Consider the following 19518-nt stretch of genomic DNA (forward strand, 5'->3'; position numbering starts at 1 on the left):
GTAAAGCAGCAAATCCAGAAGCAAAAGGCATGGAAGGAAACTGGTGAGGAGCAGAGACAGCAGATCCTGGGAAACCTGCCCAGCTCACAATGACCCCTTCAGGGCATCCAGCCAAATCCCCAGGGCAGGCACCCAGCAGCCTTGTTTGGTTTTGCTATTGTTGTTTTGAACTGTGCATGCTTTTATTTTATTTTTTAACAGATTGATTGAAATATAATTAAAATACAACCAAGGAGATGAAAGACTTGTACAGTGAAAACCACAAAACATTGATAAAATAAAGAAGACACAAATACATACAAAGACATCCCATGCTCATGGATTGGAAGACCTGATATTGTTGGAAGACTTGACACTACTCAAAACGATCTATAAATTCAATGCTACCCCATCAAAATCCCAATGGCAATTTTTACAGAATATTTAAAAAAAAAAAATCCTAAAGTTCATATGGAACAATGAAAGACCAGGAACAGCCAAAGTAGTGTTGAAAAAGAATAAAGCCGGAAGTCTCCCACTTCCTGATTTCAAGATCTATTTATTCAAAGCTGCAGTAATTATAACAGTATATTACAGGCATAAAGACAGACATCAACCCACAGAACAGAATACTGAGCCCAGAATTAAACTCACATATACAGTCAACTTATCTTCAACAAGGGTGCCAAGAAGACACAATGGGGAAAAGACAGCCTCTTCAACAAATGGTGCTGGGAAAACTGAATATCCATGAGCAAAATAATAACACTAGACCCCTATCTTACACCAGACACAAAAATAAACTCCGAATAGGTTCAAGACTTAAACATCAGACCTAAAGCTGTACACTGTTAAATTTGTTTAAAACAAAACACACACACACACACACACACACATCGGGGAAGAGCTTCTTGACACAGTATTTACAACAGTTGCTTGGATACCACACAGAAAGCACAGCAACAAAAGCAAAAATAGACAAGCAAGATTAAATCAAACTGAAAAGGTTCTGCCCAGTAAAAGAAACCATCATTAGAGTAAGAAGTTAGTATCCTTGCATGGGGAAGCTAACCTGCCCTTGTCCTCTCCCCCAGTCCCTTCTGACTCGAGATGAGCCGGGTTCATTATCCTGAGACCTGGGGTGGAAGGAGAGTGAGAAAGAGACTGTGGTGGAACTCTAAGGTGTGGCCTTGGGAGCTGCACGCTGACACCACATGGACTTGGCCTGGCCCCAGGATCAGCCGGTTGGCTGAGAGCAAAGACGGAGCAGATGTCCAAGAAGAAGAATCAAAGATGAGGTGGGAGAGAACATACTTTCTACTGAGACCTGGCCATGGCACTGCCCCGTGTTCTTCATAAACAGTCCCCACATTTTTCCCAGAGTTGGTCTAAAATACCACCTAGAGAAACCCAACAGATCCTCTTCCCAGAAACCAGAAAAGCCCCCACAGGACCCTCCATGGATAACCTCCATGATTCTGCACCCTCCCTTTCCAAGCCAGGGTGTGGAGCCACTCTCTGAACTAACACAAAAGAAAGAACATGCTGAATTAAAAATGATCCACTCCACACACTCTCTCTTTACCTAAATTCATCTCACATATACAGTTTGGATTTTTTTATATTTTTTAAAAATAAATGAGATGGGATCTTGCTATGTTGCCCAGGCTGGTTTCAAATTCCTGGGCTCAAGCAATCCTTCCACCTCAGCCTCCCAAAGTGCTGGGATTACAGGCATAAGCCACCACACCCAGCCTGTTCTCATTATTATATATATTCAAGATTCAAGGAGACGGAAATCTGAACTCCAAAACAACCACAACATAATTGTCTAAACCTGCGGCTGATACAGCAGCCCCTAGCCACACGCAGCTGCCAAGCCCCTGAGAGGTGACCAGTTTGCATTCAGATGTGCTACAAGCATACAATACAGACGAGATATCAAAGACTTAGTACAAAAGAAAATGTAAAATAATTCATTAATATAGAAATTACATGTTGAAATAATACTTTTAATATACTAACTTAAATGTTATTAATATTAATTTCAGCTATTCCTTTTTACCTTTTTTTCAATGTGGCTTCTGGAAAACTTTAAATTATACCTGAGGCTCACATTGCCCATCTAGTGGATGGTCCTGTTCTAAACTACAAGCTTCAGCAACCTCGCAAGTACCTGGCAGCAGTGCCCGCTGGGAGGTGCCGTTCCCATGTCTAATGGTCAACTGCTAGCACAGGCTCCTGCATTTCCCATCAGCTCTATGCCCTGTAGCTGGCCAGAGAAGGTCCATCCCCAGGTCCTTGCTCTAAAACTGGCAGCAGCATGCTAGCTCATCCACCACCAGACCTGGAAATCCTCTCCTTCTCAATGCTCTTCTCAGTCCAGTGCTCCAGGGGCCCTGTTGTCCATACTTCCCATAGAGTCCCTCACCACAGCACACAGGAAGCCACCAACAGATGTGGGCTAACGGACGACCTGGCACAGTGGCTCAGGTGGGTGATCCCAACACTTTGGGAGGCTAAGGCAGGTGGATCACTTGAGGTCAGGAGTTCGAGACCAGCCCCGCCAATATGGTGCAACCCTATCTCTAATAAAAATACAAAAATCAGCCAGGCGTGGTGACGTGTGTCTGTAGTCCCAGCTACTCGGCAGACTGAGGCACCAAAATCGTGTGAACCCAGGAAGCAGAGGTTGCAGTGAGCTGAGATCGCGTCACTGCCCTCCAGCCTGGGCGACAAGAGCAAGACTCCATCTCGAAAAAATATAAAAGAAAACGTGGCAATGAGTTATGCTGTAAAGAAAAGGAGTTTTTAGAATGTAAAAAAGGAGCCCCTCTTACTATGCTTTTTTTTCTTTCTATAGAATTTCTATAGAATGAGAAACAAGTCTATGCCAGTAAAAGCAAATATTTCAGGGGAAATAAAAACACAAAAACAGGTTTCTAGTCCACACGTGCAGACCTACTGGGTCAGCCACTCCAGGAGTGATCACCATGCCGTCTGACCAGCCCCTGCCTTGGAGCCCACCTGTGATGCCAGTGGTGCAGGTGCTCTGCGTGGGGGCTGCCATCTTTCCACAGGACACGGTGGTGATGCTGATGTTGTACGAGGTAGAAAAATTCAAATACGTGACTTCCGTTCTATACTCAGTGCCATTCTCAGAGGAGCAGCTCTCCAGGTGGGTTGCATTGTCCCAGGCTCCACTGCTGACCTCCAGCTCGAAGCCTGCATTGGCACCAGGAGGGCAGGCCCATTTGAGAACCAGGGCTGGCTCTTTGGGGACCACTTCACAGTCGAAGGAGGCCACGGACGCGGGATCTGCAAAACAAGCACAGCACAACATGAGATTCCAGGACTTTTGCCTTTGCAAACACAGAAATAAGGAGTAGCAGAATCCTGGTGATGAGGAGGTGGGTGGGTGATGTGGTGGAAGAGGCAGGGGCTGACCGTGAATTGGGCAACACCAAACTGTGTGACCTTGGGTCAGTTACCAACTGCTCTGAGCCTCAGCTGCAGGACCCTTTGAAGAGTAAATTGAACAATGATGTCCGGCACCAAGAAAGATGCCTGGAAGAGACCAGGGCTCCATGAGAGGCAGCTACATCGTCCTGTGAGAGGTAGTGACCTCCTTGCTTGCACCATCTCATCTTGAGGACCCACCTCCTTTTTTTTTTTTTTTTTTTTTTTTTTTTTGAGATGGAGTCTCGCTCTGTTGCCCAGGCTGGAGTGAAATGGCGTGATCTCAGCTCACCTCAACCTCTGCCTCCCGGGTTCAAATGACTCCCCTGTCTCAGCCTCCCAAGTCGCTGGGACTACAGGTGCATGCCACCACACCCAGCTGATTTTTGTATTTTCAGTAGACACAGGGTTTCACCATGTTAGCCAGGATGTTCTCAATCTTTTGACCTCATGGTCCACCCACCTTGGCCTCCCAAAGTGCTGGGATTATAGGCGTGAGCCACCAGGCCCAGCCAAGGCCCTCTTGATGGTCCTTCTGAGACAGGTAAGGCCCATACTGTCCCCTCTGCAGATAAATCCACAGAGGCTCAGAAAGGTTAAGTAATTGGCTGATGATGACATGGCAGGTGGTGAAGCCAAAACTAGATCCCAGGTTTTCTAAGTCTAAGTTCAAGACACTCTCTATTCACATAACATACTGCATCATCAATGACAAATGGTATCAGCTTCCTCATCTTCAAAATAGAGTGTTATTTGTCTCTGAGGGCCAACAGATTTTTACTGAGGACTAACATCAAACTAATCTAAATGGAAAACTCCATATTAAAACTGGAGGACAGTATTATCATTAATTGAACATCACAGAATTTTAGAGCAGGAGAAGCTCTACCAAGGCACCTAGTGCAACTCCCACATTCACCACCCAAGGCCTGGAAAGGTAATCTGAACACTGCACCTACTTTCACAGTTCCTGTTCCACCCATACTCAGTCATAAATGCTCGGATACACTTTTTCTCTGGCTATAGGCTACAAATAACTATAGCTAAGACAAATATCAGCAATGAAAGGTACCCAAATATCAAAGATGGGTGTCTGGACCAGGTGGGATGGAACAGAGGTGACCCAAAGCTGCAGGGATTTCTGTGGCCACCCCACTGACCACTGAAAGGCCAGAGGCCATCACGGGTGGAGCTCCTACATTACCAGGCAGGCTGATCCCATGAGACCCCCACTTCCAAATCAGCCTGAACATATGAATGGCCTGGGCTAAAAAGGGAAGAGGTAGGAGCAAGGTGGGCATAAAATGAGTAGTGCACAGGTGCTGAGTGATAAAGGTGCTACAGTCAGCACTGTGAACAGAAGTGCCCACCACTGTCTGCAAAGCCTTCCCTGGACTGCCCTGAAAGCATCCTCAGTTACACACAGGGCTCTTCTCTTGATCACACATTTTGAGTTGTGAGATAGGTGAGGATCCAGAAGGACACAAAGGCTGGGCATCATGTCAACAATAACCCTTCCATCTTCTCCAGCGCAAAAGACAAACCAATGCCAGACATCATCCACGTCCTGGCCCAGCCCCACCCAAGCCTCACCCCCCTCCTACACCCTCCTGTTCCTGTGGGTCCACTCCTCCCACCCTTGCCTCCCGCTCTTCCTCCAGCCTCCAGGACACGGTGGTGATGCTGCACAGGCCCCTGTGCACAAGCCTCTGCCTGTAATGCTCTCATGCCCTGATATCCAAATAGCTGCATCCTTCCCTTTATTCAGATCTTTGCTCAAAAGTCACCTTCTCACTGAGGCCTTTCCTGAGCATCCTAGATAAACATTCCACTTCCTCCTTCCAAAATAAAAGTCCCAAGAAGGCAAGGACTTGACTGGCATATGGTATATGCTCAATAAATATTTACTGAATGCAGAAATGATGAGGGCATCGAGACAGCACCAATAAGCTAACAGGATGCCTCAGAAAGCTCGATCACTGCACATCACACAAAACCAAACAAACTACAGACTGTGGAGGACTGACCTGCAAGGTCAGCACCACTCAGGGAGGAGTCCAGGAGGCAGCTGGGGCTACACTCACCTGTACAAAATGACTTCCAGCCAGGTTCCAGTGACTTGATTCTGTCCCCTACTTGTGTGAAGATCTCCACTGTGTATGATGAGCCAGGTATTAATTCAGTGACAGTAGCGTTAGTAATTCCAATGCCCGTGACTACTTGTGTTGCGTTGCTGGAATTTCCAACCTTCTCAATAAGAAGGCAGTAGGAGTACGTGGGAGAGGCATCATCAAAGTTCTGCCAACTTAAAGTTGCTGCTGTGGTGCTGGTACTTACATCAATGTTGGACACATTGCTGGGCCCTTGATTTTAAAAAAAGGCAATTCATGTAAAAGCACAGATTAACCAGAATTCCAGGACTATTTACTATATCCAAAAATAGGCTGGCTCATTTTAGAAAGAATGAACAAAGCTAGTCTTTGCTGGCTCAAAAGACGGAAAACTTCCCCAAAACACATCCAGAAAATAATTATACAGATTAAATCTCAAAAGAAGTTTAATTTAGGCTTCTTTTAATACTTCAAGTTTATTTCAAATATATTTTTAAGATATAATTTCTAATCTGTTTTTCAAATCTAATAGATGAAGGAGAAAAATATACTAAAAACATATTACAAACATCTTTACCATGTATTCGATTCAAATATTTGCAAAACACCTCCCTCACTGTCGCAGGTAAAGCTCCTCATCTGGGCAGTATCTTCCAGTACCAACATGACAAGGTGACCCTTCTCTGCTCTGTATTCTCAATGAATGACTAGAACAGTTTCAGTCTCCACTCCCAAGGAATCACTTCTTGCTTCTAATGACAATTCTAGGTTCACACAGCTTGAAGAACAGTGCCCCATGGGGACAGCAGAACCGTTGCTGAGACCAACGTTTTCAACTTCAGCAGTTTCAGGGTCAACCTGGATCCCAGAAGCACACTGGCCATCATTTAACCAGTGCCTCCTCCAAGAGACGGTTAGAGAGGCTGTTCCTTAGAAGGGCATCCTAAGAGACTTACGTGTGTACTGTGTAGTGGAGCTGGGGTCTCCCGGGATGTGGTCCACTTCCGGAGAGATGGTAATGTTATATAAGGTGCCCGGGATCAGGCCCTGGAGAGTGACCACGTTGTCAGATGTGTTTGTGTGGTTAGAGCCATGCTTGGACTCTATGACTAAATGGTAGACATACTCGGAAGCATTGCCTGGGCTCTTCCACTCCAGCCGCATCTCTGTGGTGGTGACGTAGACCACGTGGATGTCAAACACTGCACTGGGAGCTGCTCAGAAGAAAGGAAGAAGGAAACCCATTACTGACTATCATGAGGCCCAGCTTCCTCTCCAAGTGCTGTCGAGAGAACCTGCTCTTCTGCCATCACACTTTCAAATGAGTTCATAAAAGGCACACTCCAAAATCGAGCTGAGAAATGCACACACTCGGTGCTCTCAAGAATTTTAGCTCTTCTACGACGCAGATGAACTTCCCAGTTTATCTTACCAGTTCTCTAGTTTTTTGTTCTTGTCATAAAAATGAGCCCTTAGGCTGGGTGCAGTGGCTTCTGCCTGTAATCCCAACATTTTGGGAGGCTGAGATGGGTGGATTACTTGAGGTCAGGGGTTCGAGACCAGCTTGGCCAACATGCTGAAAACCCATCTCTACTGAAAATACAAATATTAGCTGGGTGTGGTGGCACACACCTATAATCCCAGCTACTCGGGAGGCTGGGGCACGAGAACCACTTGAACCCAGAAGGTAGAGGTTGCAGTGAGCCGAGATCACAGTACTGCTGCACTCCAGCCTGGGCGACAGAATGAGACTCTGTCGCAAAAAAAAAAAAAAAAAAAAAAGAAGAAGGCCAGGCACCGCAGCTCATGCCTGTAATCCCGGCACTTTGGGAGGCCAAGGCGGGCGGATCACATGAAGTTAGGAGTCTGAGACCATCCTGACCAACATGGAGAAACCTCATCTCTACTAAAAAAAAGTACAAAATTAGCCGGCTGTGGTGACGTGTGCCTGTAGTCCCAGCCACTGAGGCAGGAGAATGAATCGCTTGAACCGGAAGGCGGAGGTTGCATTGAGCTGAGATCGCGCCATCGCACTCCAGCCTGGGCAACAACAGCGTAACTCTGTCTCAAAAAAAAAAAAAAAAAAAGCCCTTCAAGGGGTCATCTGAAGTGGAAATCACATTCAGTTTCTTGATATGGGTGATGGTAACGAGGTGTGTTCAGTTTGTAAAAGTTCATGAAGCTATGCGCTGAGGATACGTCCCTTTTCGGTATGTATATTACATCTCAATAGAGAGGTTTTTTTGTTTTGTTTTGTTTTGTTTTTTTAAATCACTCATTTAGAAGGAAACATCTCCCCGTGACACTGCCTGACATACTGAAGAGGAGAACTGAAATGGAGAGCTGACCTTTACTACGTTGCAGCATTTGAGGACGGATGAGGAAGGGAAGAAAACGGGCACACCCTGCACCCTCAGGGCAGAGTCAGAAGCGGAGTCCCCCACAGGAGCCCATCCGCCAATCATCTCCCGGCTGCACACTCAGCCACTTGCACCAGGGATGCCCGGAAGTCGAGGCCCGGAAGTAACCACGGAGGCAGGGCCTGTTTTCCAGGGCAGCTTTCAACCCCGTCTCTCTTTACCTGGCAACAAACATCGCCTCCAGGGAGAGGAAATGGGCAGGTAGGGGACAAAAAAGGGAAATGCTTTCACTGCAAACACCTTGTCCTAAAAAATAAAAGTGCCATGTTTACGTACAATCTACTCCAAAATTAATTTTTTTTTTAAATCTTAAGTGTGTTCTCCTTAAAGAGAAGCCACTGGGAGAAGCCTTTGTTTCCTACTGGCAGATTCCTGGTGTCAAAGGAATTCCACAGACAAAAGACCATGAAAGGCAGCCTTTGCCTATAAACATAAAAAACTAGAAACAACCTAAATATTCAATAACATGGGGAGGGCTGTGGGCACTGTGATCTGGCTGCATGATGAAATATTCTGCAGCCACTAAAAACATGAAGACCATGATAACTATAGGGGAAAGTTGTGGTATAGACTGAATAAAAAAAAAAAAAATTCAAATACAAAATAAAAGTACTTGTATAATAATTACAGTAATACAAGCAAAATGTGGACATAGAGAGAAAAGGAATTTGGTTGGGTTAGAAAAGTAGAGATATTTGTTTCTTTTCCTTTTTATTGTGGTAAGACATACATACCATAATATTCATCATCTTAACCATCGATCAGTGTACAATTCGGTGTCATCAACATTCACAATGTTGTGTAACCATCACCACTACCTGTACCCAAAACACTGTTATCATCCCCAGCATAAACTGTAGCCATGAAATAATAATGCCCACTCCCTCCTCTGCACAGCCCCTGGTAACCTCTATTCTAATTTCTGTAGAATATTAAGTTGCCTAATCTAGGTACTCAGGTAAGTGGAATCATCCAGTATTTGTCCTTCTGTGTCTGACTTATTTCACTTAGCATAATGTCCTCAAGATCCATCCATGTTGTACCATAAATCAGAATTTCTTTTTTAGGCTGAATAATACTCTGTTGTATGGATGAACCACATTTTGTCTGTCCATTCATTTGCTGATGGGATCTTCGGTCCCCCTTTGGCTACCGTGAACAATGCTACTACTATAAACACTGATGTACAAATAACTGTCCAAGGCCCTGTTTTCAATTCTTTTGGAGACATACATAGGACTGGAATTACTGGATCATATGGTATTCATTTCCTTTTTTCAAAATTGCTTTTAATGCTGTTAAGCTGACTTTTTCCAATAACAATAAAGGTTGTTTAATAATAGAAAGGTAACTCCCAAAGAGTTTAGATCTTATAGCAAGCCTTCTTGACTTTCATTCAATGGGACCACTGAATGAAATGGGTCCTTTGAGACAATGGAATTCCAGGCGGGTGTTAAAATTACCATGTGAAAATTACCCTGCAGAAATACTGATATTAAGAGGAAAGAACATTCATAATAAACTATAGTAAAAGAGATGCCTTCTCCTCACTAATACTAAACTTTACTGCTGTACCACATCAAAGTGTCAATCTACATGGTGGATAAGCACTTGGTCTTAGACACCAGACACAAGTCAGTTTGCCACCTCATCACTCTGGGCCAGTTACTTAAGTTGGCAGAGCCCCCATTTCTTACTCTAGGACAGAAATGATAATACCTGCTCCATGAAGTTGTGTTAAAAATGTAAAATATAGTATGAGAGCACTCAGCACTTTGCAGACCCACAACATATTATATTATTGTTACAGTAAGTTCTGAGCAATAGCAAGTAGCACGATATCACACATCCCCATCAGTGGTGATCCTCTTACCATTATCCACATCCTTAAAAGACAGAAGAAACATGTTGATGTTAAGACTTCATGTCAACAGTCTAAAATGCAGACTTGCAAAGGGAATACTGCATTTCATCTGAGGGATGCATTTTAGTAGACCCCTTATTTCGGAAGCAGATCCTCTGAATGACTATTGGTGCTTAACCTAACCAGCACAGTTGAAGAAGCTTCTTCAAGGAGAATCTCAAAAGCCTAACTCATTTCATGTGTGTTTCAAGGAATCTGTCCCATTTCTTTATTCTACCCTCTGTATAAAAGATTTCAACTATCTTGAATCAAAGATCTAGGAAGACTGTATGTTTTTCAACCTTTCAAAAAAAATAATTTCAAATTTTTAAAACAACAATAAAAAGCATTACTCGCTAGGATTTTCCAGAAGTTTCTCCTGTAGGCTAGAAACAATTTAATAATTTATTTAAACTGTTTCTATAAATTTTTTTTTGAGACAGGGTCTCCCAGGCTGGTGCTGGTCTGCAACCGCTGGGTCAAGCAAATCCTCCTGCCACAGCCTCTCAAGTAGCTGGGACTATGGGTGCAGGCCACCATAGCTGACTATAAAATGATTTTATCAATTTCAATTAGCCTTCTAGAACGACAAACTATCATATCACAGTGTTGTGTATGAAAGACTGTCAAGAGTCCACCTGCCCAACACAGCACAGTAGTTAATTTCTAACACATCTTGACCAGAGGTTCTTAAACTTTTTGCTCTCAGGACTTCTTTACCTTCTTAAAGGTTATTAAGGCTCTCAGAGAATTTGTATTTACATAGGTTATATTTATTAAGATTTACTATATCGGGGATTTAAAATGAAATTTTTTAAATGTAAGAATCTACAGCATATATTCCATTAGCCCTCAGAGAGACAAGGTCATCCTATGTCAGATCAAAGTTGGAAAACTCCAAAAGAGAATGAGAATGAAAAAGTCAAATAACGTTTTAGTATTGTTACGATAATACTACCTTGGAGACACCTTGAAAGAACCTAGGGATCCCTAGAGAGCCCTGGACCACAATTTGAAAACCACTGATCTAGCCCAGAGGTCAATAAACATTCTCTGTAATGGCCAGAAAATAAATATCTCAGGCTTCACAAGCCACACATTCTCTGTTGCCACTACTCAATTCTAGCACCAAAGTAGCCATAGACAGTACATAAGCAAATGAACATGGCTGTGATCCAATAAAACTTTATTTACAAAAACAGACAGTGAGCCAAATTTGGCGTAGGGGCCATTCTTATCTGCCAACTCTGTTTCAGATGATGGAATTCCAGGCAGGTGTTCAAATCATCTTGTAGAAATATTATTGTATTAAGAGGAAAGAATATTCATAATTAATTGGCAAGTTGGGGAAAAGGCAGATTACAAAACCACATGTACAGATGGCCTCAATGTTTGTCAAAGAAATACACATATATTTGTGGGCTGGGCGCGGTGGCGCACATCTGTAATCCCAGCGTTTTGGGAGGCTGAGGTGGGTGGATCACTTGAGATCAGGAGATCAAGACCAGCCTGGCCAATATGGCAAAACCCCGTCTCTACTAAAAGTATAAAAATTAGCCAGGCGTGGTGGCGCACACCTGTAATTCCAGCTACTCAGGAGGGTGAGGCACAAGAATAGCTTTGCTTGAACCCAGGAGGTGGAGGTTGCAGTGAGCCGAGATCACGCCACTGCACTCCAGCCTGGGTGACAGGGTAAGACTGTCTCAAAAAAAAAAAAATATATATATATATATATATGTGTGTGTGTGTATTATATATATGTATTAAATATGTATGTATTAAATATATGTAAGTATACATGTTTAAAAATTATAAAATGTCATACATCAAAAGTGATTATCTCTGATGGTTTCCATGTAAGTTTTTTCTACTTGCCTGTATTTCATAAAATAAGCATTACTGTTATTATGAAAATTGTTAAAGGTTTTTCTTAGATAATTAAAAGAAAAACAGTATTTGGAAACATTATATTTATTAATTATGCTGATTTCCTTTAAGAAACATGACGGTTTAACAGAAAAGCCTATTTGCTTACCAGTTCTATTGCAAACTGTCCGAGACGCCCCTTCGGTCCCATTTGGTCCTTCTGGAACTATTTGAAAGCAATACTTGGTTCCAGGGAACAAGTCACCAATGATAATACTTTGGTTGGTGGTTATTTTTACCCAAGCAACCTCCTGCACACAGGATATGCATATGATATAAATCTGAAAGGATTCTGCATCATGGCTACTCCATGCTAAGCCGATCTCCGTCGTGCTGACCACTGTCACTCGGAAGTCGGAAACTGGACCAGGGGCTATGCAAAGAAAGTAAACAACTAGATTAAAAATATATTTCTCCAGGAGACAGGGATGTCCCACTTCAGAAAATATTTACACTGAGATGAAATGTACACTTAGGACACCTGATCCCTCTCTTTGTCTTCTTTGTATCATCATCTACAACACGAGCCCCTCAGAAACAGCTGTTTCTGGCCATGGAGACAGCACTTGACCATGAGAGTGCAGAAGCTCCGTGCTCACACTGCACACAATCATTCACAGGAAATGAAAGGAGGCGTGAGCTCCTGTGGTCCAGGGCTCAGGCTCTGGAGGAGAACCTTGGCCACACGGGCTGCTTTATCTTGAATGCATTACTAGCCTCCCAGAGCCTCTGTTCAGGGACGGACAGCAGAGACCACTCTTGACCCCCAAAATCCATTTCCCTGTTTTCCCTTCATCATACCCACCCAGATTTTTAGCGCTGTGTGTGCACAGCTGTTCAAACAAAGACCACATTTCCCAGCTTCCCATGCAGCTAGATGTTGCATGTGACTAAGTTTTGGTCAACAGAGTGAGAGCAGAGGTACTGGGTGACTTCTAGGAAGTGTCCTTTAAGGGTGGAGCACAACCTTCTGTCCTTCCTCCTTCTTATAGCTGGAGTGTGGATGCGATGACTGGAGCTCACGCTGCCTGGCTCTAGAACCAACACTACAGCGGTGGCTGCAGCTTCCTGATCCCAGGATCACAGCTCAGAACATACACCCCTGGATCCAGCAACTATAGCAGGGACTTCCTGATTCCTCCCTGTGCTGTCTGTGACCAAGGTGGTGACTCTCCAGGGGGTCATTTCTGCAGCCTTGTCCAGGAGTCATTTCTTGGGGCCAGGCCTAACGCCTGCTCCCCAGCTGTTATGAGCTGACTTGTGCTCCCTCACTCCCAAATGTATATGTTTATGTCCTAACCCTCAAGACCTCAGAATGTGGCTGTCTTTGGAGACAAGAGTCTTTAAAGAGGTAATTAAGTTAATGTAAGGTCATGAAGGTAGGCCCTAATCCAGCAAGACTGGTGTCCTTACAAAGGGAGATGAGGACATAGGCACACGCAGACTAAGGACAACCACGTGAGGGAGAAGACAGTCATCTATAAGCCAAGAGGGAGGCCTCAGAAGAAACCACACCTGCCGCTGCCTTAATCTTTAACCTTCAGCCTCCAGAACTATGAGAAAGTCTATTTCTGTTGTTTAAGCCACACAGCCTTTGGTACTTGTTCTGGTAACCCTAGCGAACTAATACACCAGCTCTTCTAATGATTCTGTGACACCTCAATTGCCAGGATAAATCCCTTTTGGTTAAAAGAGCTCACAGTTTCTGTTTCATGCAATTGAGTCCTGCATAACCTCTACCGCCCCCGTCCTGCCTAGTACTGGGCTTCTGTTACGGGAGGGAGAAATAAACCCCTGTCTTGTTTAAGCCATGGATACTTGGGGTTTGTTGTTGTTGTTTTTAGTGGTGCTATTCGTGGCTGAACCTAATCCTAACTAATAAATAGTAAAAGAGTAAAGTAAAAGGTAAAGAAATGCAAGCATATTTCATTTTCCCAAAGAGCCAGTCCAAAATACATCTGTAAGAATGCTAAGGTGTGCTTCCTGGGAAGGAATGGACGTTCTTGTGGGATAAGCCCTGGGTCCAGAGCCACACACTCCTGGGTTCAAGTCCAGCTCTGCCACTCACTAGCTCTGCGGCCGTGGGCAAACTGTTCCGCCATGAGGGTATCGCTCCCTCATCTATAAAAGGGGACCCCAATACCTACCTTGGAGGCCACTGCAGTGTCTATAAATCTCCTGGCACAGTGCAAAATGCAGTGCTGGTGTCACTACGATTGTTTAATCGTATATAATCAATATTATACCACCATACCACTAGTGCACCATTACTGTTTTATTTTACATTATTGGACCTTCTTTGGAACCAAAAGCTTTCTATTTGCTGCATAAAATCTTATTTTAAAGGGACATTTAAACAAACAAGATGAGATGCAGCTGTGCCAGTGATTCATTATAATATCAGCACCCAAGACACAAGGGGACATGAATATCCACGTCATTTTTGTCTCCATGTATTAATTCACTCTAGGTTTCCTCCACACTGGAAAGGGAGTTACAAGCGCAGGCTCCAGGTGAGAAATACCAGAGGCTTCATCTCACGTCTGCCACTTTCCAGCTGTGACACCTGTCTAGCACCTCTCTCAGCCTTGGCTTCCTATCTATAAAGTAAGGCTACTGCCAACCACGTCACAGGGCTGTCGTGAGCATACAATGTGCCAGTGCAAGGAAAGCATGTCACACGAAGCTCGGCGTGTGGTCAGCTGACAGTCACCATTATTATATCACACATCCTGTGTTTGGGCCTACCATGTAGCACGACAGCAGGAAAGGGTGGCGAGAGCCAGGCATGAACTCACGGGTGTACACTTGGAGGAAGGCCGGTGTGCCCTCAGTGTCACCTAGGAAAGGGCACACTGTGATGCGGTAGAAGGTGCTTGAGCGGAGTCCCGAGATGACAGCGCGAGCCTCGCTGACGGTGAGATTGAGAGAATCTGTCTCCCCCGCCACATGTATCTTGTAGGTATAGTTAGATGACGGCTCATTATCACTGACTTTCCAGGTCAGGGTCAGGCTTGTGGCACTGATATTCACAACGGTGACATCAAAAACCTGAATAGCATCTGTGAGAACACAAGAGGAGTTCAAAATAACCAGGACGGCCAAGGCAGAGGGAGGGAGAGGTCATCAGGGCATGCTGTCGAGCCCAGGAAACTCTCCTCTGCACCATCAGCCACGGCTAGGAAAGCATGAGGGTCCCAGCCAAAGTCAGGCATCATCAGGCGGTGAAGAAACAACCTGGCCAATGGCACCTACAGGGTTACTCTTTGTCCCTTTTTGTAAGGTGACTTTAGAGATTTGACCTAAATGATGACTTGGACTCTATGCACGTCTTACCCTAGGGCCAGGGGCACCCAGAAAAGTTGTCAAACACAAATGATGCAAAAGCGAACACTGCGATCTACGGGATCGCCTGAGATCACAGAAGTCAGGACGAGGCAGGCCTGGGTTCTAGGGCTCACTCTGCTGTGACACCCAGTTGGGCCGCAGGAAAACCACTGGAGCTCAGCTTCCTCATCTATAAAACTGGGAGAGCAATCCTAACCTCAAGAAAAGACAACCCAAGTGCCAGTTATTCGCCACCTGCCCACCCCACCCTCCCGACGTGTCTGCTGTCCTTCCCTCACCTGCTCTGTGCCCAGGAGGTTGACCCTGCACAAGGCGTCACAGGGGGGTCTTGCCACGTGGGCTGTGACCAGGTTCCACCATGAGCCAATGGGCAGGCACCTGAAGGGCCACAGGAGAAAGGAGTCGGTGCCTTCCTCCATCGCCTCCTGCTCTGGGCCTCCTGTTCTGACACAGCTGTGTCCTCCACTGCTCCAGCTCTCACTGGGCTCCAGAAACACCCTGTCCTCCTCTAGCCCTTCAGCCCTTGAGGTGGCTTTCTGCTGTGGACGAGTCTTGGGTGCCTCAACAATGTCCTCTGATGGTTTCCTTAACCCTGCCCCACCTAACTAGTCACTTGAAAAGTGCAGCGTGCTCTGAGGTGGGTGGAAATGTGTATTTTTGTGTGTGTGTGTGTGTGTGTGTGTGTGTGTGTGTGTGTGTGTGTGTGTGTGTTGCAACAGACTGAATGTTTCTGCCCCCATAAAATTCCTGTGTTGAAATCCTAACCCCTGATATGATGGTTTTTGGAGGTGGGGCTTTGGGGAGGCAATTAGGTCATGGATTACCTCCCTCCCAAATGTTATTAGTGCCCTTATCAAAGAGGCTGGAGAGAAACCCCTCCCTCACCCCTTCAACCACATGAAGACCCAGGGAGCCTGCAACCCGGAAGAGGAAGACGGTGTTCACCCAGAGCCCAGGTATGCTGCAGCACCCCAGTCTCAGACTTCCAGCCTCCAGAACCCTGAGAAATAAATGTTCATTGTTTACGCCATCTAGTGCATGGCCATTTGTTACAGCAGCCCAAACTGAATCAGATTTATTTATACACACACACTCGCCCCTTAGAGAGAGGGAAAGGCTACCATAATGATTATTTACCAAGCATGAAGACAGTTCAACGCAAACCAGGATGTGTGTGAATTCACACCACCAAGAGCCTGAGATGTAATCACTACTACTTTGCTTTTGCTCAAACTGCTTTAAAAAACAGGGACCCCAGGCCCACACGAATTCATGAGTCATTTGAGCAAATCAGGCAAAGGGCCCTTCTCCTGGCTGGGCCCAGCCCTGGATGCATGGCTTGATGCAGGGCACACAGGCCAGATTTCAGCCCCTTTCACCCTCTCACACAAGCTTACCGTGTGCAGGACACCCCACCACTGCCAACCGCACCCATGTAGGAGCCCCTTCCTCCTCCTCCAACTAACCCACCCTCTGGAATCCAAGCCCTCCTCACCCGAGAGCCTCCCGCCTGCCACTCCTGCCAGGTCACTGCAGACCCAATGAAGTCAGGTGGGCTCTCCTACAGCCGCATCCTCCCCACCCACCCCGACGTTAGCAAAACAAGTACAAGGGGAAGGAAGGACACAAATGGACCCTCCTTCAATGTGGATACCACGAAAAGCTGTCATTCCTTACAGACATGGCTTCTCACCGATGTCTTGCCAAAACTTCTAGCCCTGTACAAGTAACACAGCCTGGCCAGTAACTACCTCTAGGTATTCCCAAACGTGTTCCCCTCCCGCTCTTTTCACCAAAGCCTCCAAATATTGGTGAACTTACAGAGTGAAAGTGCTGATACATTACAGCGAGGAAGCAGCAATGTGCATTTCAACAAGCATTTCAACAGAAAGACTGGTACGAATGACGAGGGCAGGCGACAAAACGAAACTCACTTTCTTAACTCAAAGTAGGGGAAAAATAAGCAATGATGATCTATTTTTAAGAGGAAAGTATGACGCCAGTTTGTGTCATCGGCCACCACGCAGAGCTGTGAAAGACGGCGCGAGGCAGTGCCCGGTGCTCACACACGGGCTGCTCCGTGTATCTGATTTCACTTAATGACAGATGTGCACTGCCCATGGAGTTAAGAAGAAACTGAGCAGATCTGCTCTGTCCAAAATCTCCTCCAGAAAGCTCCCTCTGACATCAAAACTAGTTGTTATGCAAGAAATCACTCAGAATCGGAATCACAGGAGACAGAACACTGCGCTAAGAAACTCTGGCTGCCACCATTTTACAAAGCTCAACCTACTTGTCCTGAACTCTATGGTCTGGGGCTGTCCTTCTGTGCCATTCGCTGCCTGGGAATAAACGGTGGCATTGTATCGGGTGCCAGGCTTTAACTCGACAAGCAGGACTTCCGTGTCTCGGGACTGCTGGCTGGAGGATGAGTCCGCAGGTCCCAGGAGGGACTCGTTGTACACAGGGGCGGTGGGGCTGCCTGCCCGGCTTCTCTCTGTGTTGCTGGCATCTGTTTCAAGCACAGGAGACAAAAAGACATCAACCACAAGAGGGACACATCCCCCATCTTCCTTTGGAGCCCCCCGCCCCATCAGATGGCCATCAGACAGTGGCCACAGTTGGTGCTCCATCAATATCTGCTCCCTTCCTCCTCCAGAGAGAGCAGCAGCCCCATAAAAAGGCCTGATAGCTCTATCTTCATTTGTACTGTTATTCCAGTAGCACCACAGATATCTGGCGCTTCTCCTTCAAACTCTGCTTATTTCAGGTCATTCTCCCTTCTTTGGGACGTTTTCTTCTCCTGTCCCAGCATGGATTTCCAGGGATAGCTCTGTGAAGCAGACTTTGCTAATCAGACCCCACTCAAGACACGTTTCCCTGGACCAGACCTTGGCTGGTGGGGCAGCTGCAGGGTGTGAAACGGGAGCAGCTGGGCTCCTTGAGTGTGCAGAGGGAGCTGCTCTGAGAATGAAGCTGATAAACAGAAAGAAGCAGGAGGGAGGGATGAGAATTGCCTCATCTCTTTCTCTAAGGCTTCCCGCTAGCAGGAAAATCCACACGAGACAATAAATTGTTCCTTCTGTCTGAGCTATCCAAAGTCTGGTTTCTGTCACTTGCAAGCAAGGATCCTGACATCCGCTCTGCGGCTCTGTTTTCCTAAGTGTACAATGCAGGTTAAGTTCCTGTCCTCCTTGTGGAGTTAGCCTGGGGATCCTCTACAAATGCTCTGAAATCTGCAAATAACAACGCCAACGTCAGCCAGCAGACGTGATAAGTTCCTCTGAAGGCCCACCTTGGGTTGACACAGCTGTTATTTGCTCAACTGAAAGAGAGAAAGCTAAAGGGGCCTCTACTTTCCCGGGTACCAGACTCTAAACAGTTTCAATCCCTATTGCTGTTCTCAGCCCCAATGTGTTCCCCTGTAAAATCAGAACACGTTTCCTTCCTTCCTCATGCAGGTGGGGGATCAAACTAAAATGTGGAGGAAAAGCCCTCTATAAATTCTAAATCTCCATACACATGGAAGAGCAATTTATTTTTTAAAACATTAAGATACTGAAAGTGAGAACCAGTAAGGGAGATGGGAGGTACCCTTTGTAACTCACCCAAGACTCCTTCTGTGCCCAGGGGGTCTCCCTCTGTCTTATTTGATTGTAGAAGATATGGGTTGATGCTGTATTGAACCCCTGGCTTCAGGCCTGAGATATTGACTGCGAAGAATGGAGTCGACTCCTCATAGCTTCCAATGCCTTCAAGAAGCACCCGGCAGGAGGCAGTGCCATCGCCATTGCTCCAGGAGAGAGTAGCCTGCCTCACACCCGTGAGGGCAACACGGAGACCAGAAACTGGAATCGGCTCTATTTTAAAAACACAACATGCATTAATGGAATAAGAGATATGCAGTCACCTTCATTAAGAATGACTGGGGTTCAGTGCTGGGAGCAGGTTTTCAAAGAAAAGAAAAAAAGAAAGAATGAGGTCACTGAGGTCCTGATGTGACTCACTAAAAATACTTCCTTTCTATCACAGTCCAATGCATTTCCATCATTTCACAGCAGGGCTGGGGGAGAAAATAATAACGCGGAAAAGAAGCAAAAAACCTTAAAACTGAAATTGTTTAGGATCCACACTGGTCTCCAAGATTAACCCCAATAGTGACTGGACACTCTTCTAAATTGTCCCTTTTAAACGGTAGCATTTAATTACATGTGTTTTAGCTATCAGGAACAAAGCCTCAACTAAAGTGACTGCCTACTAATCTAAAGGTCTCAATTCAAGACAATGCAAATAATATCATTCTAAATTACCGCGACATTTGAAGTAAGCAGCACATTCGATATCCCAGCCCCAAGGGGATTTTTCAGAAGAC

The 19518-nt window shown here is 45.5% G+C and overlaps 1 protein-coding gene across 1 annotated transcript in view; it reads right to left on the reverse strand.

The window, feature by feature from the left end:
• PTPRJ (protein tyrosine phosphatase receptor type J) overlaps positions 1-19518 on the reverse strand; it is a 189641-nt gene that overhangs the window by 26342 nt on the left and 143781 nt on the right. Inside the window, exons 5-11 of the mRNA XM_050758882.1 lie at positions 18755-19006; positions 17440-17658; positions 14597-14860; positions 11908-12171; positions 6506-6763; positions 5523-5801; positions 3007-3297 (exon numbers count right to left, since the gene is read on the reverse strand). Coding sequence (XP_050614839.1) covers positions 3007-3297; positions 5523-5801; positions 6506-6763; positions 11908-12171; positions 14597-14860; positions 17440-17658; positions 18755-19006 — 1827 coding nt within the window. The remainder of the gene's footprint in view (positions 1-3006; positions 3298-5522; positions 5802-6505; positions 6764-11907; positions 12172-14596; positions 14861-17439; positions 17659-18754; positions 19007-19518) is intronic.

Source organism: Macaca thibetana, chromosome 14 (genome assembly GCF_024542745.1).
Source record: "Macaca thibetana thibetana isolate TM-01 chromosome 14, ASM2454274v1, whole genome shotgun sequence".
Classification (NCBI taxonomy): Eukaryota; Metazoa; Chordata; class Mammalia; order Primates; family Cercopithecidae; genus Macaca; species Macaca thibetana.